Source organism: Panthera tigris, chromosome C2 (genome assembly GCF_018350195.1).
Source record: "Panthera tigris isolate Pti1 chromosome C2, P.tigris_Pti1_mat1.1, whole genome shotgun sequence".
Taxonomy (NCBI): domain Eukaryota; kingdom Metazoa; phylum Chordata; class Mammalia; order Carnivora; family Felidae; genus Panthera; species Panthera tigris.
This window is the reverse complement of record NC_056668.1, coordinates 82,607,068-82,630,789: the sequence shown is the minus strand read 5'-3', so window position 1 is coordinate 82,630,789 and position 23,722 is coordinate 82,607,068. Positions and strand designations below refer to the sequence as shown.

Below are 23,722 nucleotides of genomic sequence, written 5' to 3'. Positions count from 1 at the left end.
ACAGTGACAAAATTTGCAACATATTTTATTAAATATTTGGTGGTAGAATTTTTTCCTCCATTAAAAATCTCATTTTTTAAACACTTGGAGCTAGCCTTTGAAAGGTCTACTTGTTTATCCTGCATTGGTAAAAATCTCTAAAAATCTTATATGAATTTCAGTATATTAAAATGAAACCAGGTATTTGTTGATTACTTCCAATGCAGCAGCTCCTATGCCAGATGATGGGGTTACAGGAGAAATTGGCACGTGTGAAGGCATGCTCTGAGGAAGTTGGTGTGATGGGTTTGGGGAAGACTGGGGGAAAAGGGCAGTAGGAGACCATGGGTTGAGACCAGGTGAAGAGCCTAGGAGTTTCATTGTTATTTCATAAACATCTGATATACATTCCTTGACTTCTTTTAAAAAAAATTTTTTTAATGTTTATTCATTTTTGAGAGAGATAAAAGACCGAACATGATGGGGGGGGGGGCAAAGACAGAGGGAGACACAGAATCCAAAGCAGTCTCCAGGGTCCGATCTGTCAGCACAGGGTCCGATCTGTCAGCACAGAACCCGATGTGGGGTTCGAACCCACGAGCTGTGAGATCATGACCTGAGCCAAAGTCAGATGCTTAACTGGCTGAGCCTCCCAGGCGCCCCTCCTTTACTTCCTTTAAAAACTTTTAGGGGTGCCTGGGTGGCTCAGTCAGTTGAGCCAGGCTCAGGTCATGATCTCACTTGTGGGTTTGAGCCCCGCATCGGGCTCTGTGCTGACAGCCCAGAGCCTGGAGCCTGCTTCGGATTCTGTGTCTCCCTCTTTCTTTGCCCCTCCCCTGCTCACGCTCTGTCTCTCAAAATAAATAAACATTTAAAGAAAAAAAATTTTTTAACTTTTAAAAAGCACAATCAGATTTAAAAAAAAATAATTCTGACAAGTTAGCATGGTAATTTACAGTTGAATGATTTATTTTAACACATTGCTAAGTTGAAATTGATTATGGTTCAAAAAAATATTTTTTTAAGTGGCAAAGAGCAATGACAATGCGAAAAGTCTTACAAGAAATACTGGAGAAGAATCCAAGATTTCACCACCTGACTCCCCTTAAAACCAAGCACATTGCTCACTGGTGTCGCTGCCATGGCTATACCCCACCTGATCCTGAGACACTGAGGAGCGACGGGGACTCTATTGAGGATGTGCTGACCCAAATCGACAGTGAGCCAGGTACACCTTTGGTGGGGCTCACTGGGCACCATCAGTAGCCCGAGAGGTGTTTCCGTGGAACACGCTCTCATCCCTTCAGCCTCCACGGTTCTTGGACCACTTCAACCCCAGAGGACTTGAAGAGCCACCTTAAAGAACATGAGCATTTGCTCACCTGTAGCTGTGTGTCCTGTCCTCCCCTGCCCCAGCCAGGAATGTTCCAGCCTGTGACATACAGCAGGCACACAGTTAGATCATTTCTTCTTTGAAGACTTTCCTAACCCACCTCCTTTCCTCCAGATAGAACTGACTTCTCCTTCCTTTGTAACCTTGCAACCACTCGTAGACAAGTCTACCCAATCTCCTTGAAGATGGAGTTGCTGCCTTATCCATTACTTTATTTCCAGACCTAGCTAGGAAGTGCAGCACCCAGCATTGGAGGCTCAGCTGGAAACAACTAATAATGTTGCAGACAGGATGAATTGTTTTATGGTAAAGAAACCAAGAGTTGTGCTGTATGGGGTGGGAGCAGGGCATAAAAGATATTTTGAGTTTTACCTTAATAAGAAAGGTTGTTTTCTCCTCCCAGCCCTACACTACTTGTGTAGAAAAGCAGAAGCGCCACCTCCCACTCTGAGGGAGCCTGGGATCCAGGGACAGTGTGGGAGACCTTTGAGACACAAGTTCAGTGTTCTCCCTGAAGCTGTCCAGAGAGCCCTCATGCAGGACGACCTCTCCTTCCTCTGAAATCCAGCAGCATTTAGTATCAAACCTTCACAGTTTGTCAGAAAGAAATATCTAAGTTCTTTGCAGGACAGAAACCATACTGATTATCTCCATACCTCATTGGTGGCATACATGAAGCACCATACTTTACATATACAATGCTTTCTGTTAATATGGCCGATTAATTTGTAAGTACCCAGTCAGTGAAGCAAAATAAGCCAGGAGCTGGTGCCCTGCCACCACCCTGCTAGGCACCCCTAAGCCCGTTGTAAGATTCCCAGGTCCTCCTCTTCTGGCTTTCAAGTTCTAATACTCTTTGTTAGACTTTGTGTAAATCGACTTATTAAAAATGAAAATGTTAACAGTACTTAACCTCTGAGCAGTGAGAGGTGCTCATGTGGGTGATTTTTATTTTCTTCACTGTGCACTTTTAAGTTTTCCAGATTTAAGATATGAAGATCAGTTACTCGTTAGCATTTGGGGCTTGAGGGGATGGCCTAGTTTTGGGTGGCGTAAGTCAGAATTGTTTAGTGTCTGCTTTGTCTTAGATTGCAGTCACATCACATATACATTAACACGAGATGCCGGTCTCTGTGCTTGTCTGTCTCATGAATCACTAGTTCTCACAGTTACAGATCCATAGAATTCTAGAACTGGAGAGAAGGTCAGCTCCCCTGATACTCATCCCTTCTTCTCTGGGTCTCAGACTGTTGGTCTTACAGAGATGGAAAGTCCTTTTCTTTTGCCACCACAACTGCCCTAAGACTAAGTACCTCTCATTTAGAGTGCCCGTCGTCATTCTCCTCTGCGGACAGCCTCTGCCGGAAACTGGAGGACCTACAGCAGTTCCAGAAAAGAGAGCCGGAGAATGAAGAGGAGGTGGATATCCTCAGCCTCCCAGAGCCATTAAAGATCAACGTCAAAAAAGAACAGGAAGAGAAGCAGGAAGAAATGAAGTTGTACCTGCCACCCACACTGGGGTCTGAATTTATTGGTGACATCACACAGAAGGTAGGGGCTGTGGCCTGTTGTGTTTTTTGGTCACAAACCAGGTGCTTCATACTCAGACCCTCAGCTTTATAAACCGACAACCAGACTTTCCTGTCTGAAATGTGTGAGTCACTTGTGCCTGACGGACTTGGATTATGCTCTCTGGGTGTCCCCTTTGCTACATCAGGGCAGGAAAACTAATTACATGTGGAAAGGTTGCTTGCTGGCCGTGGAACTGAAGCAGAGGCAGCTAGGTGTAGACACTTTCTACTTTCATCTTTGCTCTCATTCGCCTCGGTATAGAAGCACCTCTCCCTCCTGAGGCACGCGGTAATATTGCCAAGTGGTACTTGAGAGGGTCAGCTCGCCCTAACATCTTATAGCCCCCACGTGCCCTGCCTGTGGTGTGGGTGTGGCACACACACTACCCTGCGGTACTGGAGACAGTTCTCTCTCCTCCTCTGGTGGAGCTCAGCTGCTCTTCAGCATCTGTCACCTGTACTTGGGACCCAGAGGGGAAGAGTCTTTCTTTACAGGAGAAAATGCCAGATGGGGCAAGACACAGACTCCAGGTATATGTTCATCACCTTTTGCAAACAGGGCCTGAAGTCTGATTCTAGGCTTCCCAGTGTCTTAATCCTACACTCAGAATTCGTGGCAATTCTGACCATGATCTTCATGAAGGAGATTTGGGGGTAAAAGCAGGATTATAATAGTATTTTTTAACAACCACTCAGAAACTAAGAGAAATAGGATAGCGTATTCTTCCAGTTGTTACATTTTGTGTTACTTCCTCTGGGTTTTGTCCAGATTGCTTGAGAGTTATTCTTTCAACTGGACATCCCTTTGGGTATCCAAGAAGTGTGCTTGTTTGGAGAGAGGTTGTTTGTAGGGTAGAAGGAGGAACAAATGGCTTTCTTCTCCTTTTCCAGATTGGGATCACCCTGCAGCCCGTGGCACTTCACAAGAACGTGTATGCATCTGTGGTAGAGGACATGATTTTAAAGGTGGGTGCCTGCTGGCAGCAGAGGGCCCATGAGCTGCCTCCAGGGGCTGAAGCACTGAGGTGCCAGCCAGGCAGGATAGTCTGGGTCCCAGGCTGTTTTGAATAAGGGACAAAGGCAGAAATGGAACATCGGAGATAAGTTTTTTCATCTTATTCAGGCTTAACATTTCCTCTTTTTTTTCCTCCTTCTGATTTTTAAATGAACTAAATCATGGGTCTTCTGAGTGTTAAAGCATCTCCAAGAGTTTTTGCGCTGGTGTCACTCTAATGATACTTCTTAGTGCCTTTTGAAGCATTCTGAGGTGAGCATGCTCTCAAAGCAAAGCCTTGGGTTTTCTCCACATGTCACAGCAACAGAGAAATAACCACAGCCGTGCCCTCCCTGGGCAAGAGGATGACAAAATTGCTTCCTTACCTGGCCTGAAGCAGCTCCTTTCCTGATGGACCCCTCTCGCAGCAGATATCACTCACAAATAACCCTCACCTGTTTTTTGCTTAAAAAACAGTGTCTGATTAATGAACGTTATCCCCGTTCAAAATTTCTCAGAATCATGGGCTCTATTGTTGTGAGCTAATATTCGTGGTCTGTTACTTGAACGCTGAGTTTTTTCTTAAGGACTTTTGATCCTGAGATACAGTTGTTTTCCAAGTTTTGTGTATGGGACGGGGTCAGATGTGTCCCTTCTTACCAGCAGGCAGGTGGCCGTTTCTGAGAGTAATCACATCTTCTGTCATAGGCCACAGAGCAGCTGGTGAACGACATCCTGAGACAGGCTTTGGCAGTTGGATACCAGACAGCATCTCACAACAGGTACTCCTATCTCTTTAGTCCGTGGTACTAGGTTTACAGATCTTTCCTGACAGTTGAGTTGCCCATCCAAAGGTTTTATACTTACTGAAATCAATCCAGTTGGAGATGGAGGTGGCCGTGCTTGGGACATTCTCAGAGGTAGACAGGCTCAGGGGTCTGCTTGGTCATTTTGAGAGACTCTCTCATTGTGAAAGCTCACTGTTTCCCCAAGGTCTGTATCTTTCCAGTCACTACTTCAGACACACTGTTCCAACACTACAGGGTTGAACAAATACCAACTCTTTGCAATTAAAGATAATAATACTGTCTGTTATGTGTCAGATGTTGGAGTCACACATTGCATATGTTACCTGATTTATTTTCCATTGGAGAACTGTAACCCTGTTTTTAGAAGTCAGGAATCTGGGCTTTGAAAGTTAGTGTTCCCTGCCTTTCCCTGCACATGTGTGATAGAGAACCTACATTCACCTCAGACCTCACTGGCTCTAAAGCCCACAGGCTCACCACTGCTTTGCTGCCTCCCTAATTATCACTGATCAGGACACGGAGTTTTGCCTTTTCCTAGGCCCTGAAGAATGGCAGACAGGCTTTTCTTTGTTCCACATCCTGGCATTCCTTTCAAAGGAAGCAAGTATTTTATCCCAGTATATATGCTTAAAGCGTGTCATAAATTTGTAAAATTTACAGATGTATGAGTGTCTGAGGACATGAAGAGGCCTAGATCAGAGGACCGTTAGGTCAGACATCACAAGAATATAATACATTGGGCAGCGTGGAAGATGTCTTTAAAAAGAAGGAAGGGGAAACGGGAGTTTCTGGAATGCTCCTTTCCCGGCATGAGATCCAAGAGTGGGCTGAGGGCCTTCTGCGGCCCCTGCTCACTGCCGTGGTCCTGGCTGTGCAGATACAGGGTAGCCTGGGCGCTCTTGATGAGAACATTTAACATTACACTGGCCTGGCAGGACTCCACCTCCCATCTTCCCAAGACAGAAACAGGGGCCCACAGTACTGTGGTCCTTTGGCTCAGCTTTTAGTCTAAGATTGAATTACAAAGACATTCTGTTGTGCTGTCCACTTTACTTCCTTCCTCTTTCCTCAATCCTCAGAGTCTTTTTTCCCCACTCAACCAAGTTCTTGAAATCCATCTCATACCTGTGACTGGGAAGTCAGATTTGAGCCCTAAAGAGGTCTGGCAGTGAAGAGGGCAAGCCAGTCTTGGCCGAAGTGAAAGAAATGAATAGGGAAGGAGAACGAGTGAGAGGATGCACCTGGCCTCTCTGCACCCCATGCGGCCCTAAACCGGGTGTCAGCATTGTCCCCTTCCAGTAGGGCCTGTGTACGGGGTGGTCTGCTTGATAAATGGATTAATTCAATTATTAAATGCCTGAGAAAATTGCACCTAATATCCTTTGTTTTTTCGACAGGATTCCCAAAGAAATCACAGTGAGCAACATCCACCAGGCCATTTGCAACATTCCTTTTCTGGACTTCCTCACAAATAAACACATGGGGATATTGAATGAAGATCAATGAAGATGCCCTTGGAAAAGCAGGATTTGAAGATGTAGCCAAAGCTTTGAACTGTGATGTCTCCTCTTTGGGGAAGGAGGTTATTTTCTGTGTGCCTCAGAATATTATGGCTACCAAACCATTGTCTCCACCTAATTCTCTGTAACACCAAGAGTGTTCAGTCCCAGGTCAAATCCCTTCAGGACAGAACCTTGTTTCCTGATTCTAGAATGAAGCTGTGAGTGGATGTGTGCTCTGTCAGCTGACATTTGCTCACTCTCTGTAAAGAGAATCTTAGAGCTGGGCCAGGCCATGTGTAGCAGGTCCTTCTTTCCTCTGGGCGTCAAGGGGCATCTTCGGCTTGAGTGTAGGCAGAGAATAAGACTGGCACCAGAGGTTTTCACCCATTCTGAGGTTACAGGCAGTTCCAGCAGTTACCTGGTAACCTCTGGAGACAGACTGGGCTCGGCACTCGGTGGTCGTGGTGCAGAGGACCCAGTCAGCTATAGGAAGCAGTAATGCCTTGTGGAAAACAAGAAAGTCTGGGAGCCTGCACGCTGAGCAGAAGTCTTTGTTCGTGGAGCACAGGAACATTACTACAGCCAGGCTCAGAGAACTGTCCAGGGATAGATCCCAGCATAGTCAGGGAGAGGTTTGCTATAGTCGGGAAGCTTTTAAAATAATGTTAGTAATCGAGAACACCCACAAACTCCAGGTACTTGGCAGACTTGTACCAGCTTTGCGAGCGTGCGTGCGGGGCGGAGAGTGGTATGTGGGAGCACCTGCCACTGAGCCCATGTTGAGTGCCTGGTGGGGGGGCAGCCTCTGGGGCAGGCCTGCTTGGACCGTAAGTCTTGTCAGTGGATTTAGTGTCCTGTTCTTTTCCATTCAGTCTTTTCAAAGAAAAAAAGCTTTTCAAGGAAACACTGAGTGCCTTAAAGAGAAATAACTGCCGAAGCCAAGAGGCAGGAATGTCAGTGCTCAGAAGCAGTGAGAATAGGTTGTATCCATATGTGGAGCCCTCTCGGTGGGAGAGGTGAACAGAAGAAGGGAGGTTTGCAGTGCCCCGTGTGACGTCCAGTTCCATTAAAGATACTCTGTCCTAATCTTCCTAACATAGTCTGTGTCGAAGGAAAGGAAAGAATTTATTCTGTTACTGGGAATCTGCTTGGAGGAAGTTTGAAACCTGTGAGTCAAACTTATCCAACCAACATAATTCACATTTTCATGAGTTCTGTAGGCGTTTGGGTCAGGAACGGAAGACAGGGTAATGACTGAGAAATCTGCACTTCTTTATTCAACATCTGAGGATTGCAGATGCAAAAGGAAATCTATTTGGTAAGGCAGTGGGAGGCCCAGGCTTAGTAAAAAAAAAAAAAAAAATCGAGTACATAAAGGCTCAGGTACTCTATACATGAACTGCTGCAAGCAAGGTGAGTGGGCAAGTGCACAGAGTTATTCAGCAGTGGACTGTGACAGATCTACAGGAAGATTTGGTCCAAATGGCAACAGGTTCATTTAGTACATGTATGGAAGCCTAAAGTAATTATCTTTTTGCAAATGAAATATTAAATGATTTACTAGTTCCCATGTGTTAATGTTTCAAATGTGTTTGTATCATAACATGTAACATAATTGTGTAACAGAAGTCTGCAATAAATCTTTTAGTATTTGTGATGGGTTCTTCGGAGTTTGAACACTACACTTGGTAGGGTTCTTACATTAAGTCAGAGCTGGAATGGGGCAGAGGTATAGGTATTTGTGGGTTTACATTAATTATTCCACTTCCTTCCAAAAAGAATTTACAGCTCTTCAAGATAAAGGATTACAGTTACATAAAAATCTGAAAAAAAAAAATTGGAAGATGCATGTTGACTGTGGAAGTAATTATTTCTGACAGCTTTGGGGCAAACTACCTAATTGAGCTCAGAGCCTCCTCAAAGCCAAGGCCAAGAGGGAAAACAGCTCCTATTGTTTAACAAAGCAGCACACTGGATTTTCCGGAAAGATAGAATTGGTCTATGCTGAGGTCTGGAAGAAGTTACTCCTGTGACACAGTCCTGCTGTGACCATCTGCTATCAGAATGTCTAAAAAAATTACCAAAGATGCAGAAATATTTCAGAACTGACCACTTTTTACATTCACCCTTAGTAAGAACTAAGGGCTTTGAAAGCTTTGGTTCTTCAAAGGCAAGAAGTTCGGAAGGGAAGGACGTGATGGGAGTCCAGGTACGTAGCTTTCTTGGGACCAGACTTCACTTACTGTCAGCCTCTAGGGAAGTGAAGTGTCTGGAGGAAGGAGAAGAGGGGCAGTGCTTAGGCTCCTGTCCCGAGTGTGTGCCTCAGCCACAGTTTTGACGGGAACCATGGGACAGGGATTTGTGTCACAGGCACTCCACCTCAGTTGGAGACTCCCTCTTACTTAAGCCTGTGTGCACAGGGCTGGCAGAGTTGATCCCACTCAAAGGGGAGGTTCCCCCATCTTCCTCAGGGTGGGCTGCAGGGTCAAGGTTTTCTCAAAAGCTGCTTTTTGGAGTTTGGCCTAAAATCCTGGTGTTAGTACAGGTGTGAGAGTATTCCCATTTGTGATGGGTTTTTCTGAGTTTTGAAGCACCATGGAACAGAGGCCAGACCTTGATCGAAATGCAGGTGAGGACTTTGGAGGGGCCTCCCTCTGGCTGGGCCTCATGGTGCATCCTCAAGGCCGATCAAGGCGGCTGCCGGCAGTGCTAACATTGGTTATGGAATCATTGATTCTGAACTCTTTTGGCTGAAATTAGCTAACAGATTGAACTTTTTATTTTTAAAAACATTGCTCTTTACAGAATTAATACAAAAATGCTTATGTAGAAACTTTAGCAAATATAGCAAGGTGTAAAAAATTTGTTACCCATAATTCCCCTTCCCAAAGATAACCACCATTAGTATTCCAATGTATTTTTCTACTTTAGTTTATATAGATGTGTAGGACATATGTTGGGGGTTGACACCACACAGTTGAGACTACGGTCTCAGGTGCTTTGGAAGGCCACTCCAGTAACATGAGGGCAGGCTTTACTGAGACCTAGCATGGGTGGAGGAAGTTCCTTCTTCAGAACCCAGATCTCCTACTAATGAAGTATGGTGAGGACAATGATTGGATTGGGGGTTTTGTGAAAAGCTGTCCTGGTACATTCCAGAAAGGTTCCTTGGGCACGCACTATGCTTTCCAGAGGCAGGCCCCCATTACCCTGCTGAGGTACCGCACCAGGGCTCGGCTACAGGGAGGGTGGTGATCTCTGTGAGGTACTGCATCCAATGCCAGTGTGGAGGGCAGTCCCAAGGGGGAGTCCCTAAGATTTGCAAGCCTCCAAGGGTCAACCAGCAGTAGTTGATAAAGTCCTTATTACCAAGAGGAGGATAAAGACATATGAGAAGGTGCTCCATGTTTATAATTAAGGAAATAACAAACCGTAACAGTGCATTTTCGCATTTTAGTAAAATCGGATTGTACGGTTAATCTGTTCATTTCCCACAGAATGCACAGCAGCAGGCAGTCTCTTTTCCCTCAGAAACCTTTAACATGCAAACCAATGAAGTCTGAAATAATGGAACTCTTTGTGTAAGCATATGATTTGGGTTCTGGCTTTAAGATGATTCAGAGCATCTCCTTTGCAGGACTGAGGGAAGGCTGTGCCAGCCAGAGCTAGCCCCTCTGAGGGACCAGGTTCCCTCCAGCTCTCAGGGGCTGTGAAACCTGAGTGCCACTGCGGGCTGCTTAAGTAAATGTTCGCCAGAGCCCCTTGGGGCTGGAGCGGGATAAAGATCCAAAGGGAAATCCTTGAGTTTCCTTTACCCAAAACTGCCATTACCTTGTGCACCCTAATCTATAAGAAGGGGCAGAAACTCCTTCAAAGGTTTGACCACCTGCTGTGCAAACCCGGGCCAGGCTGTCTCCCTGTGGCTATGGCCACATGGGCTGGGACTTACTGGGAAAGGAGGCAGCTTTCCAAAGACAACAGCTGCTTCCTCACAGCTCCCTGTGACAGAGAACAGGGTGGGAGTCCAGGGGCTGGTAGAGATGACACTCTAAAGTCTTTCAGGGAGTAAGGCTAATGACACTTCTTACCCCAAAAAGCTCCCAATGCTTAGCAGGTGTGTACCATGTTCCCTTCTAGTCCACTGTTAAGGGAAAAAACTGGAATTAGTAATAAACTATGGGGCTCAGAAGCCCCAAGGTAAATGTCATTCATTCAGTACTTAAAGCACTCAGCACAAGAAACCTTTTGTTAAAATGTAAAGGTCATCTTGGCCCTAAATTATGTCTTTGAAATTAAAACCATATAATTGATACTCTGTACCTTTTGGAAATGTCATCCTGGTTACTCAGCATCATCATGAGTCACATGCAGGTGATTACCTAAGATTTCTTCTACAACCTGAATGGTGGGGCCATTTGTAGGAATATCCAAGGACAGTACTGTGGGTGGCCATAGGTTACAAAGTTACCATGCAGCCTGGGAAAACAAGAAGGTGGACCTTACTGGTTTCTTTCGAGCAACTGTTCTGTCCCTAGTCCTCAGCCCTCGTGGACCAATTCAGTTCACAGCAGAATTGATCCTTAAGTTCTTCAGATTTAAAAACGGAAGGGTGGCCAAAAGAGGCAATTTAAAAAAGATCTGAAGCCTTCTATACTCGTCTTGAGGAACAAGAGGATGGTTGAGGCCCAGAGCCCAGCTGTGTGGGGCCAGGTCCATCTGCGCCTCTGCTCTGCACCAGGCCCGCAGTCCGGGTGGCAGTGGGGGAGAGTGGTGCCCGCAGCAAAAGACAGGCCTTTCCCCTGGGACAGCAGGGGACCAGTCCCAAGATCTCACCCCATTCCCCATCTCAGCAGCAGTGTGTTCCGACTCCACCATGGCACTCTTCCTTGGTGGCAGTCACACGTTGAGGATCCGGGGAGCAGGAGCATGAAAGATGGCTGACGGGTTAGGGGTGAACTTCTTCCTCCCCTCAGTAGCCTGAAAAATGAAATGTGGCCCCATATCAGTGTGCCTCTCCATCAACTTTCCCTCTTCCCCCAGCTCCAGGAAGAAAATTCCCTCCTCCTGTCCTCCAAGAGTTGAGACTGCTGACCTAAAGGGTCCAAGGGGAAACATATGCAGGGGGCAAGGACTTTCCATTCTGCTTGAGGCCTGAATCACCTCCCTCCCATCTCCTCTCACACAAACGCTAGGGACTTGGAAGGCTCATCGCTAGTCCTCACTGGTAATGGGTAACATGGATTTAGGAGGGGAGGGGACACTCAAGCCAGCAGTAAGGAGATGCCCACCTGGCTGGCAACAAAGGACCATCTTGGTTCTCTGTTGGGGGATGACTGAGTGCTCAGTGCTGTCCGTGGCTATAATGACATTTTGCACCATCCAATCTCAGTCCCTAGCCTGGGGAAAAGGCCTCTGTTCCCACACCCGGTGCAGCCGGGAGCCCAGCCCCTTGCCCCACAGCACCAGTTTCAGCCTGACCTGAAAGCTGACCCCAGGGCTGCCGTCCCAGCCGGAGCTGTGGGTTGTGAGGACCGTGGCGGGTTTTGCCTTTGTGGATCTCGACGGCTTCACTCCAGTCCAAGCCTGGAATTCCTGTCTGCAACAGAGAACACGGACCCCCCTTGCACAATGTCAGTCATCCCTCCTGACTCTTCAGGGGCCACTGCCATTGCCCCGTGCTTCCTGGAATGCCCTGGCCAACCTCCACTGCTAAAATCCTGCTTTGGATCCAGACGCAAGCACCTAGTAGGTGCTGGGCATCAGAAACCACATCCCAGCCCTTCCTTCAGTGCTTCCTGTTTTGTCTCCAAGCCACCCAGAACCTATGATGGTCAGTCCCCAGCTCACTGGTGGCCCTTACATCCACAGGATGCCAGCCTAGACGGCACCCAGTGCAGCAAAAGTCTTCCATACCTGGTTCCAACTGAGAAGGAAAAACAAGAGTATCATGTTTATGTTTTAATAATTTGTCTTATTAACTCCTACAAAGACAGGACAGATTGGAGGGGTGACTCAAAAAACTACAAGCCGGTCTGGCTCTTGCATGGCACTGTGCACATGGGTACATCTGCCTGGGTACGGGAAGGAAGGTGGTGGGGAGGTTGGGGGGGTGGCTCCCGGGACAGAAGCGACAAGGCAGGCACAGATTAGCTCCATGTTCCCGGAGTCCATTTTTTGATAAAGATTTAATTCCTCAATTCCTCCGCACACAAAAAAGCCCTCTTTCCTTTAATTCTATCAGCTCCCCTGCTAGAAAGCTCAAGAAGGCAGAGACCTCCTGTGTCCATAGGCACACCTGGCCAAGGCAATGTTCTATAGGAGAGAGTCCAGCTGGCCAGGGGCAGCACCCACATGTGGGCTGGGTCCATTCTTGTCTCATCCCACCCACAGCCCTGGCTGGGTTTCAGGCCCAGAAGTCAACAAAGCTGCCTCTTCTCCTTGGTGGCAGTGGCACAGCTGGGCACCACTGGGCAGGCCGCTCATGGAGGGAGCAGCTGCGCCTGGCCACAGTCAGCACTTGGGGGTGCCAGGAGGCAAGTGGGGCCAGGGTCCTATCACATCACTTTGGCTTCTGAAGCTGCAAGGTTCCAAAGACCAGCTGCCTGAGCCATCTGCCATTCTGTTTCTCCTGCGGAAACGGGTCCTCCCCTGGGCGTGCCCTTCTGTCCCCAAACTGAGCTGAGCCTTGGGCCTGGCAGCCTAAGCCTGCCACCCCACGGTGGCTGCAGGGGTCCCAACATGGAAAGTGACCAGAGCCAGGAGTGAGAGTGATGCCCATGGCTGCTCCTGGGGCAAGGCTGGTGCTGGAGACCAGTGAGAAAAGACTGCAGTGGGATGGAGAAGGGACCTCAGAAACCGGGTGACTGCCTGGGAAAGAAGGCAGGCAGAAATGGCTCTGGCAAAGAATAAGAACACAGCCACATACACCATGCGCCTCCCCTGACCAGGCTCCGTTCCCATCCAGCTCGTTTGGGCCTCAGCTGGACCCTGGGGGTGGCTGTCCCATTGAGGGTCAGGGGCCACCTGTGGCAACACCGAGAGCCCTGAGTTCTCAGCCCAACAGGGCTTCAAGGCCATTCGTTCCTCTGATCCTCAGTTTCCTCATGAAAAAGGCTACTGATCCACGTGTACAAGGTTATGATGAACCTTCGTGCTGGGCACTTCAATGGTTGGCCCTTTGACTCACCGAGAAAGGATAAAGGAGGATGACTGAGGAAAGAGGTCTTCTGGAGTGGGTGGAGCTAGAACCTGGGCCAAAGGTGCCAATGGCACCTAGAGAATTCCAGAGGGGAGGCTCTGGGAACTTCTCAGGAGAGACCCAGGCTGGTCGTGAGAGCAAGATCCCCTGCACCCATCTGACCAAGCAAGTGAAGCAGATAGCTTTCACAGGAGCAGCAGGGGCTGGTGAGTGGCCACAAATATTCTGGTATTTTGGATTCCCTGGATCTGTTACTTTTCCTACTGAATTTCCTCAAACCGTTTGCTCAGATAACATGCATCTTACGAGGAAGAGTCAGGATGGAGTTGCACACGTCAAGCCCTAGAGTGGGGAGGTGAGGGGTCCCAGAGGTCAGCTGGCATGGTGTTGGGGGAAACCAAGTTCAGCAGTGGTCATGGGTCTTGGCCAGAGTTGGGATATGGGGGCCTAGGGAGCCAAGCTCTGGCTATTTCTGTTTTACAAACAAGGAAAGGGTCAGAGAGACCAAGTGACCCGCCAAGTATATACCCCAGGAAACCAGAGCTCCAGTGAGTCCCAACTCCGGGCAGTACCTTTCCACCACTGCAGGACACCTCAAGAAACTAAGGGGCTCAGAGGCGGCAACATCTGGGGAGTGAGGTCTTGGGGAGATAATCTATGGGAGGAGGTCCTGAGCCTGGTGCCTGGTACGTGCTAAGCAGAGAATAACGACTGGTACCTTTGGCGTTACTGGAGCTGGGAAGACCCAGCAAGACGTCCAAACCCACCATCTGCTTAAGACAAGTGAGGGGCCGCTTCTAAAAGCCCAATCTTTGCCTGAACATTCCCAGTGAGGAGGAGCTCAGCACACCTGAGGCAGTTCACACCACCCTCCTTCCATGCGAATTATTAGAAAGCTCTTCCTTTCCCTGAGCTGAAGCTAGCTCCCCACGGGCTCTGCCCCGGGTCCTGCTCCAGGTCTGGAACATCAGCCATTTGAAGGGGTGCACACCCAGGCCCTCTGGCCTTCCAGACCTCTCACCATCCAGGCCCCTCCAGCCGGGCCTGGCACACAGCAGTCAGAACCATCCACAGCCTGGCTAGGGCCTGAGCTGGACTCCGTGTTTGCCCTGACATTCCCCTGTGAATTTCGGCAGCTTGGCTAGAGCATGCATCAGTGAATGCAAGACCCATCCTGCAACTACCATTCCCCTATGAAGTTCCCGAAAAACTGCACGCCCAGGAAGGAACCTCTGGGGAGATAGAATGTTCTACATATCTTGAAAATTACTGTATGGAAATTCTACCTTAACACCTTTGATTTTAAAAATAATTAAACTGGGGTGCCTGGATGGCTCAGTCGGTTAAGTGCCTGGCTCTTGGCATCAGCTCAGGTCATGATCTCAGTTTGTGGGTTCAAGCCGCGCATCAGGCTCTGTGCTGACAGCATGGAGCCTGCTTGGGATTCTCTCTCTTCCTCTCTGCCTCTCCACCACTCGCTCTGTCTCCCTCTCAAAATCAACAACAGACTAAGGGAGAAAGTTCATACCTTTTTGTCCCTTTAATTCTGTTTATACTAATGAAATTGATAAGAGTAAAGACAGCTATAAGGATGCTTATCACAGAAGGTATTTTTTCCTCTAAAAAACTTTTTTAAAAGGTAGTATGTGTACATGTTTAAAAATAAACAGTTCTTCAGAGAATGAAAAGTCACTCAGTGCCCTTCCACCCCTGGCAACATCCCTTCCTTCTCCCCACTCTGCCTCTCCCCAAAGATTCTTGTTTTTTCACATATCCATCCAGAGATAACCTATGCTTATTTGAGCAGATAAGTGTATATCAATACCCTTTTTAAAAACACAAATAAGAAGCACACTACTCCGGGGTTTTTTTGTTTTGTTTTGTTTTTTGGGTTTTTTGTTTGTTTGTTTGTTTTTGTTTTTGTTTTTTTTTTTTGACACATACCCATCCAAGATCTTCTGCTATCAGTACATTCTAGGCCTCCCAGTAGCCCATCCTCTGGACTATAATTAACCAGCCCCTACATCAGTAGGGCAGTGGGACTGTTTCTATCTTCCGGGGTACAATGTTGCAACATACCTTATACTCCTTAGCTCCCACCCCACCTTCAAGGATACTTGTATGGAAAACTCCTGGAAATGAAGTACTGGATCAAAGAAAGGGTTTTTATGGTCCCAAATTAGAAACATCCCAAATATTCAATGATACGACAGCAGATTAATAACTGGACATATCAATGCGTGGATAGTATATCCCTAGGATAAGATACTGCACATCGATTAAATTCACGTTGTAAAAGAACATCTAGTAACATGCACAGACACCCAAAATAGATGGAAAAATGTGTACAGTAAGGATCTAACCATAGAAGAATTACAAATGGATATACACTCAAACGTTAAGGATTAGAAAGAACTACCAGTTTGGGTAGGATTAAGGGAATATTAACTTGTTGTAATGTCTATAATTTCCAATTTTTCTATGGTGAGTTTATGTTACTTTTGAAATAAGAGAAAAAAGGAAGCCCTCAGTTGTCCAGGGGCAGAGCTAAGGTGGGGGCAGGGTGGACCCACAGATCTGTCCTCAGCGAAGGCCAAGTCACTGGCTCTCGGGCACTCAATGAGATCCCAGGGACCACCTACTGGGAGCTCCGTGTGGTCCTCACCACCAGAAAGTCAACAGTACACTGGCCAGAGGGAGCTCACGCAGTTGGCCTGCACGCCCCCTACCTATGGTTAGGCCCACTTGGTGAAACTTAAAGCAGATTTTAACTCAGTCAAAGGCAGGTATTTCTGACAGGGCTGCCCGAGAGGAGAGCGGGCTGTGAGCGAGGTAGTGAGCTCCCTGTCAGCAGAGATGCTCGCTCATTCACTCAGGCTGGTCAGGGAGCAGCAAAGGCGACGCCTCCCGTGCTCTGGGACCAAAGGGGATGGCCTCCGAGGCCGCCTCCCGGAGTGGTGTGCGATGGGGGCTCCAGGCGCCTCCTCCCTCCCACCCAACGTGGTCCTCAAGGCTCTCGGCTTGTTTCCTCCCACCGCCGGGTCCCGACTCCAAGCACTCCCCTGCCTGCAGCCCCATACCTGTACGACGTGGTCACCGCTGCAGCCGCGTCCGCGTCGCCGATGGGGAGCACGTAGACGCCCCGGCTGGGGGCCGTGGGGGGCTTGCTCCTACGGCCGCTCGCACCGGGCCCCCGCCCCTGCGGCACATCCCTGGGCCCCGCGGGCGTCCACACACCGAAGTCCCGCTGGTACTGAGTGAGTGGCACGTCCCGGCCAGGGTCCCGGGCGCCTGCAGGGGACGGGCCCCTGCGCGCGGCGCCGCCGCCCGGGCCCGGCTCCTCGCTCTCAAGGTCCGAGTAGTTGTGCAGGGTCAGCGGCACCGCCACGTCGGAGCGGTCCAGCTGGTTCCAGCGCCGCGCCAGGCAGCAGAGGCGGCTGATGCAGGGCCACGCCATGCCGGCCCCGGTGCCCGCCGCTCGGCTCCCCGCGCTCCCGGCTGCACCGCCCCCGCCCGGCGTCCCCGCCCCCGCGGCCCTCCCCGCGCCGCCGCAGCGCCGCCCCCTGGCCTGGGGGTGGCCGTCCGGGGAGGGTGGAGGGCTCGGCGACAGCGCTTGGCCTGGGCTACAGCCGCGGAAGAGCACGGCCGGATGGGCGCAGAGACGGGGAGGGGGTTAAGGGAGAGCGGAGGCAACCGAAACTGCCTGGAGGAATTTACCAGCGTCCAACTTGAAGGTCTCATAATTCAATCAAGTTCCCTTTAACGCTGTCTTCTAAATCGGACCTGGCTTCCCAGAGAGCGAGGGCTGGGTGGCAACGATGCCTTGATGCCTTGCTGACCGCAGTCCGCACCTGCCAGGGTGGCGGTCCTGCATTTGCGCTCGACTGCTCCGCGGGGAGTTGCGGGCGGCGCACAGAACCGAGGTGCCACGATGCGGGGATCACAGGGCAGACGTGGGGCCATGCTTCCCAGAGAACACGTGTTTGAATCGGCCAGTGAGTCACTGTTTGCCTTTACGGTGCTAAATTTGTAACAACCAATTCAATTTTCACTGAGAACTGGCATTAGCCCTCAATTGACCTTTCCCTGGGTTTTAAAATTCCTAATTTTAAAGCACGGCAACAGAGGGTTTAGTGTTATAAAGCTGCCGACAAATCTTTGATCATTGTGCTTTAAAAATTCTCTTCCCTCCTGCAGGCATTCTTTTTTTATTGCAGAGCAAAGTTTGGGTAATCCTTCAGGCGAAAGGTCAGCCTGTTTAAAGCATGACAGGTCATCAGAACGAACTCCCTGGCCACACAATAGACTTCCTGAGCATTTGACCTGTGACCTCAACGTGCACTGCAGAGCAATGACTAATTAAGCTACTGAAAGCATGAAATTACCCACAGCTCCATCTCAAGCATATACTTGGACAGTATCCAGTCTGCACCTTAGAAAAGAGAACTGCAGTACAGCCCTGACCAGTCAGGACTCCTCTCCCAAACCATCGCCTCTCTAAGCTTCCAGTCACAGCAGGTGACAGGGCAGCTGCCCTACCAGGCCATGACCCAAGAGAAGAGAAACACACTGGAGGCACTGGGAGGTTACACACCTGCTCTCCCTGGGTGGGGTAAGCTGTCTTTGTGTGACCTCTGTGCTCCAGGGCCCGGGGTTAGCCAGTGGGGACATTTGGTGACTACAGTATTCCGTCCTGCAGGAAAAAGAAAAAACAAAAAAACAAAAAAAAACAGCTCTTCTATTTCTTCATTCATCAACCAACCAAGAGCACTTCTATGCGCCTGGAATAATGCTGGGGGCCCCCAGAAGATTTAGTGTAGTAGGGCAACAACAGAACTGGATTAAGGCAAGTGGAAAGAGGGTGGGGAGGCTGGCCTCGCCACCTGTAGTGAGGGGCCCTGGGTCAGGGTGGAAATGCAGGGTAGGGGGTCGGGAGGTTCAGCAAAAGGCAGAGAGATGGGACCGGGCAAACCTCAGGAGCCATACTTAAAGCTTTTCACGGGGGACACAAGGGAAGGACAGAAGTGTTTTAGCACTATGTGGCCAGATGGAGACACACAAGGAAATTTTAGAGACCAGCTGGAGAACAGTCTCAACAGTCCAGGTTAGAGACAAGGGACTGAACTAAGGCACAGGCACTGGAAATGGAAGGGGCATTGGATTCTAGAAATAAGAGATGAGGGAAGGAAATCTAGAATGGCTCTGTCTCTGGCTTCCAGTTGGTGAGACTGCCCCTTAAAGCCAGGAGTGATATTTGAGGTGCCAGCCTGTGCAGTGGGGTCTCGGCACCTGAAACCATACCTGGCACGCAGAAGATGCACGTACTGAGGACGGAGGTCGTCTGTGGGCCTGGAGCTCAGAAGACATGCTCATGAAAAAAACTGAAGCCAGGGGAAGTGCAGGGAGAGGAGAGCTGCATTCCTAGGGACACCACACTTACCAGACCAGTAGAGGCGACACGGCCTGAGAGGCACAGGAGCCAGGTGGAGCACAGCCTTCGGGTGCTCACACGTCAGCAGAGAAGCCAAAGTGAGCAAACACCCTAGTGGGTAAAGAGCAGGGACCACCGCCAAAGCTGTAGACAGTAAGGCTGGGGCTTCCAGAGCTGGGCTCTGACCCTTCACAATGCCATTCACGGAGAAAATGGCACTTGGGCTGTTCAAAGCCTCCAGCACTGAGGTATGTTATGGACAGAGAAGTGATTTAAGGGACTTGACCTTCTCAGTGTTCCTTCCCTAACCAACACAAAGCAGGAAGAGACATGTCTTCATGGCCTGTGCTCCTAGCCTTCCCACAGCAAGACATAAATTTCACTGTGGACTCCATATGGAATGTCCATGTGATCTCAGCCTCCCATCCCAACTCTGAAAAATGCTTCTTGCCTCATCTGTATGTCACAGGGTTGTTAGCATAATGTAGTCAGAAATGTCAAAGCACAGCAGTGTGACCCTGAGCAGTTCCCACACGCAGCCACCCCGGTTCATTCCTGGCAAAGTGAGGGTTGGGTTAAAAAACAACTCTCTCCTGGATGTGATATTAGTTTAGAATAGAATCCTTTCTGCCTGGTAAAAAGCGGCACTTCATACTAGAGAAGAATCTGGGGGAAAAATATAAAGAATCGCCCAATCCTGGACAATTCCTATGTGCAGGCACATACTGCCATTCAGCTCTCAACACCACGTGAGGTGGCACGACTCACTCCTTTCCCTACAGCCCAATGCTCCATGCCCAGCACCACACAATACAGATGGCTGTGCTCCTCTCCCATGCAAGGTGCAAGATCTTGCATTACCTTTCAAGGCCACTGAAAGACTGAAAACTCTCCTGTAAATCTTCTCAACAAATACTTTTAAATTCAAAAGGCATTTCTTAGAAGTAATTTTCAATCACGAGGGCAACAAGAGTTCTGCTATAGTGAAGCTGTTACAATGACCACTGTCTATTTCAGTAAGATGCTTCAGTTCAAGAGTGTACGTTTTCAAATGTAAGATGCAGTCAGGCTCAGATTCAAGTCTGGGTTATCCGTGATAGTTCCTTCTAACTCTTAATTTAGCTACAATTTTAACCTAGAAAGCAAAGCCTAAAAATAGCTTTTTGTATATGCCACTCACTGCCAGAAAACATTACCTTTCTTGGGAAAATGTAGAAAATACTACAGCTGTTGTTTCAGACCAAGCCAGACAGGAGATACTCTTAACATTTTTTTTTTTTTTTTTAAACCTGTAGACCAACCAAAGAAAGGGGTAGGTGAGTAAGCAGAAATGCAAGAAGGCCAAAGCACAAACACCTGCATTTGTGAATATCATGTCTTTCCCTGTGCAATCCTGCCAAGTCCACGGCTTAAACTATGTCAACTGTAACAACTAACAGCAAAGATTCCAGGACACCATGAGTACTCTTCTAAAGGGACACACACCCTCTGTTTACAAACTAGAGATATAAACCTTTATTTCACAACTTTGTCATAATTCACTTTCTAGTAAGACATGTGCTGAGGACAGTTTAAAATACTGGGAAAGCTAGATGCTGGGTGTCTTCCAGGCAGGAGCAAAGATGTGGTCACTCCAGGGCCAACGTATTCCTGGGGCTCTCCAGGCGGCATGGGCCACATGCACCAGGATCATCCAACCCCAGTTTTACTTGGAGCCACCTCCTTTTTTGGGGCCGTTAGTCCTCATTTCATGCCAAATTTTCACTAGAGGCTCTCTGTTCTTCCAAATGAGTTCGTGACCATAAGTAATATACCATCTGGGGAAAAGAAAAACAAACCAGGTTCAACATTCAAACAGTAGGACATACAAATGTTAAGTATAATGACAACATCAAGTTGACATATAAAACTGAATGCCACTATCATTTACTATCTTGCTTATTAAAATAGCTGATGAATTTATTTGATGGAGATCAATGATTTATCTTTAATATGGAATATGTAAAAGGTCGAAGTGGGATGGGACCGTGTGTGACACACTACCTTTGATTCACCACTGCAATGAAGCCTCACCTCCTTTCAGAAAAAGCAATTGGTTCAGTGGCTAACAGCTTTTAAGTGGTTGATCAAGGACTCACCTGAAGGTCACACAGATTCTAAGCCTGGACTCTTTTTTCTACATGAAGTGTATGAAATGTCAGAATTAGAGTTCACTAATGATGGCTTTAATAGTTTAAATGTTTCTCATCATCTTCCATCTGGCTACACAAAGGGTCATCTGCTAATCCAAATTCTTCCCACCTTTTAAAATATAGCTCCAATCCCCATTCTGCTGTTAAAAACTGCCTACACAGCAGCCAGAAGCAATGAGCTAAGGCACCAACAGGTTTAGTAATGTAACTTGCCCAGGCCGCACAACTAGGAATCAACAGAACGAAGACGAGAACCTAAATCTGCCTCTGAAAGCTATACCCAGACCACTGCTGGGGAGTCTAGGGAGCACCTGCTGTAAGTTCAAGCACACACAGTTCAGTGACCAATGAAAAGGGCCTGACTTTAAATGCCCATGGGCCTAGGTACTACAAGACCAGGAGCTCTACCTGAGAGGGAAGCACAGGCTGCAAGCCTAACTCAGGGGCATCTACCTCCTCTTCTCCTGGGCTAGGGGAAGGCTGAGGGGGCCTCCTGGAGGAGGTGGGGTTGATGTGGAATGGCTGTTATTGAAAGCTACTATGACTGAAGCCTTTATTTCTGCCCTGTTTTACCCAAACAGATTTCATGTTCCCTGAGGCAGAGACCAGACTGTGTTGATCTTTGCATCTCCCCAGACAAATGACTAAAAAAAATGCTCTATTTAAATGGCTTAGATTAGTATCAGAATAGCAGTTTAATGTTTTGATTTTTTTTAATGTTCTGAGTATGTTTACCATACAGTACTTGAATCTTAATATTCACTAAATATAGTTAAAATACGAACATGAAAATAGTCACCATTAGAATTTTGAAAAACAAAAAAAAAGACATGTAACAGGAATGTTACAAAATTCTTTCAGACTTAGTCAAATTCTGTGTGGAACTTAGAACAACAGAAAAAGGATTACCTAAGATTCAAATGCAATCGTAAAACTCTTGCAAGAAATGAATCATTTGTCAGGAACGCTCCATTAATAAAATGTCTTCCCAAATCTCTGTAACCCACTTATTTCAAGCAGAGAGTTAAATACTTTAATGTTACAGGTAAACTATTCCAATCATACTTAGAAATTCAAATAGGTCATTTGGCTAAATTAAAATTAGGAAAACACTTTAAAATGACTAATTTCTGAGTTTTTGGGTTTTTTCCCCCTGTTTTGCGGTAGCCTCACAACCTAGTGTTCACTCTGAAACTCCACTCTTCAAGGACCAGCTGTGTGACCTCCAACAGTTCCTTTCTTCAAAGCAGTTTCCCTTCTATAAAATGGAATACCTCACAGGACTTAAGAGTATTAAGTCAGGCCTTAAAGTACGTAAAAGTACGAGGTGAAGACCTTAATACCTGGTGAGGGACACAGAGTCAAGGAAACATGCAGGATGAAACTAATGGAATCTTTACCATTATTAAGGATTTCTAAATCTTTTGCTTTATAAGTCTAATTAAAGATGTTAGAAAAGATGAATTTTGGATAGGACTGAGATCTAGTAAATGAAAGGAGTTGAAATTAGAAACAGCAAAGAGAAAGGATTCCTTTGCCTTTCAGATCATGGACTTTAAAATACATTTGATCCAATTATTTTCAGAACGGAAAAGGTCATCTAATTATAGTTCAGAAGAATAAAAACCTGCTGGGGAGAAGATCCTTTAAGTATACATGGGAGGATCCAGAGAGATAAATTTAGAGTTCATAAAACAGAACTCTTTTTCGTAAGTCTTTATGTTTCTCATACTGTAATACCAGGTCAGTTTCTACTATTTATAATGTGCTGCTGTTAAAGCTAGAACTCACATATGCTATTCTTTAATCATCACTGAAAATTATAAATGGCATAATGGCATTTAGTTCCACCGCCTACTGGGCAAAACTTCTCCACTTAGAATAGATTTTTCTTTCTTTTTCTTTTTTTTTTTTTTTAAATCAAAAAACTTCAGTTTTCTATTGTCATGAAAGAAAATAAAAATCAAGTAAGGGCAAAAGGCAACATTTATGCAGGAAAAGATAGTCTATCAGGGGAGCCACTGTATCAGATAGACAATTACTCTCATGGTCAGATGGGCCCCAGGAGTTCTGAGCAATTTCTGCGACAGTCACTCCAGCACTACTATGTTTTAGGCAAAAGTCTGTGGTCTGAAGCAGAAATGGAAGATCTTGTGAACACAATGTTACTGTACTCAATCTGGTGTGACGGGGGGCGGGAAGGGCTTTGGATCTGGGTTTAAATCTTTGCTCTGCTCCCAGCTGTTTGACCACGGGAAGATCCCTTCCGGCCTGTGTCCCATCAGTAAAATGGAAGGAATAACAGTGGAATGTAAACCACTAGCTCAGAGCCTGCCATGAAGAAGGTGCCCAGTAAGTGGTCAACACTGGCTTATGATCCCCAGCCTCTACTAATTCAGACAGCACACACCTACCTACACACTTGCCACAGGCAGAGTGTCCATTCTCTGTCTGCCCAGCACCGACGACAGGCAGGTGTGAGTGGTGGCAGGAGAGAGGAGGCCTGAGAGCAGGGAAAGAAGAGGACAGCACACACCAGGGGCTGGGAAACGGTCTCCAAGCAGGGCTAGGCATCCTGACCGCTCACGAGGAATCCTGACCGCTCACCTCAATCCTAAACTGAGGTTAAGGGCAGAGTAAAGGCATAGTCTCT

The 23,722-nt window shown here is 47.6% G+C and overlaps 3 protein-coding genes across 5 annotated transcripts in view; 1 reads left to right on the top strand and 2 right to left on the bottom strand.

Moving 5' to 3' along the window:
• Window positions 1-7,900, top strand: part of YEATS2 (YEATS domain containing 2) — a 112,165-nt gene extending 104,265 nt beyond the window's left edge. For both annotated transcript variants that reach the window (XM_042998891.1, XM_042998892.1), the window contains exons 27-31: window positions 1,006-1,207; window positions 2,697-2,923; window positions 3,835-3,909; window positions 4,646-4,719; window positions 6,144-7,900. In XM_042998891.1, the coding sequence (XP_042854825.1) occupies window positions 1,006-1,207; window positions 2,697-2,923; window positions 3,835-3,909; window positions 4,646-4,719; window positions 6,144-6,252 (687 nt within the window). In that variant the 3' untranslated portion in view covers window positions 6,253-7,900. The remainder of the gene's footprint in view (window positions 1-1,005; window positions 1,208-2,696; window positions 2,924-3,834; window positions 3,910-4,645; window positions 4,720-6,143) is intronic.
• A 1,127-nt stretch (window positions 7,901-9,027) lies between these two features.
• MAP6D1 (MAP6 domain containing 1) lies at window positions 9,028-16,903 on the bottom strand. The gene is made up of 3 exons (XM_042957055.1): window positions 16,527-16,903; window positions 11,727-11,844; window positions 9,028-11,225 (listed from the first exon to the last, which is right to left on the bottom strand). Exons 1-3 carry the CDS (start codon window positions 16,901-16,903, stop codon window positions 11,145-11,147), a joined length of 576 nt encoding a protein of 191 aa, XP_042812989.1. The 3' UTR covers window positions 9,028-11,144.
• Window positions 16,904-20,368: 3,465 nt separating this feature from the next.
• The window catches only part of PARL (presenilin associated rhomboid like), a 49,990-nt gene continuing 46,636 nt past the window's right edge, over window positions 20,369-23,722 (bottom strand). The window contains exon 10 of one of the 2 annotated variants that reach the window (XM_007077557.3): window positions 20,369-20,694. In XM_007077557.3, the coding sequence (XP_007077619.2) occupies window positions 20,583-20,694 (112 nt within the window). In that variant the 3' untranslated portion in view covers window positions 20,369-20,582. The remainder of the gene's footprint in view (window positions 20,695-23,722) is intronic. The other variant, XM_007077558.3, reaches the window with a different exon arrangement.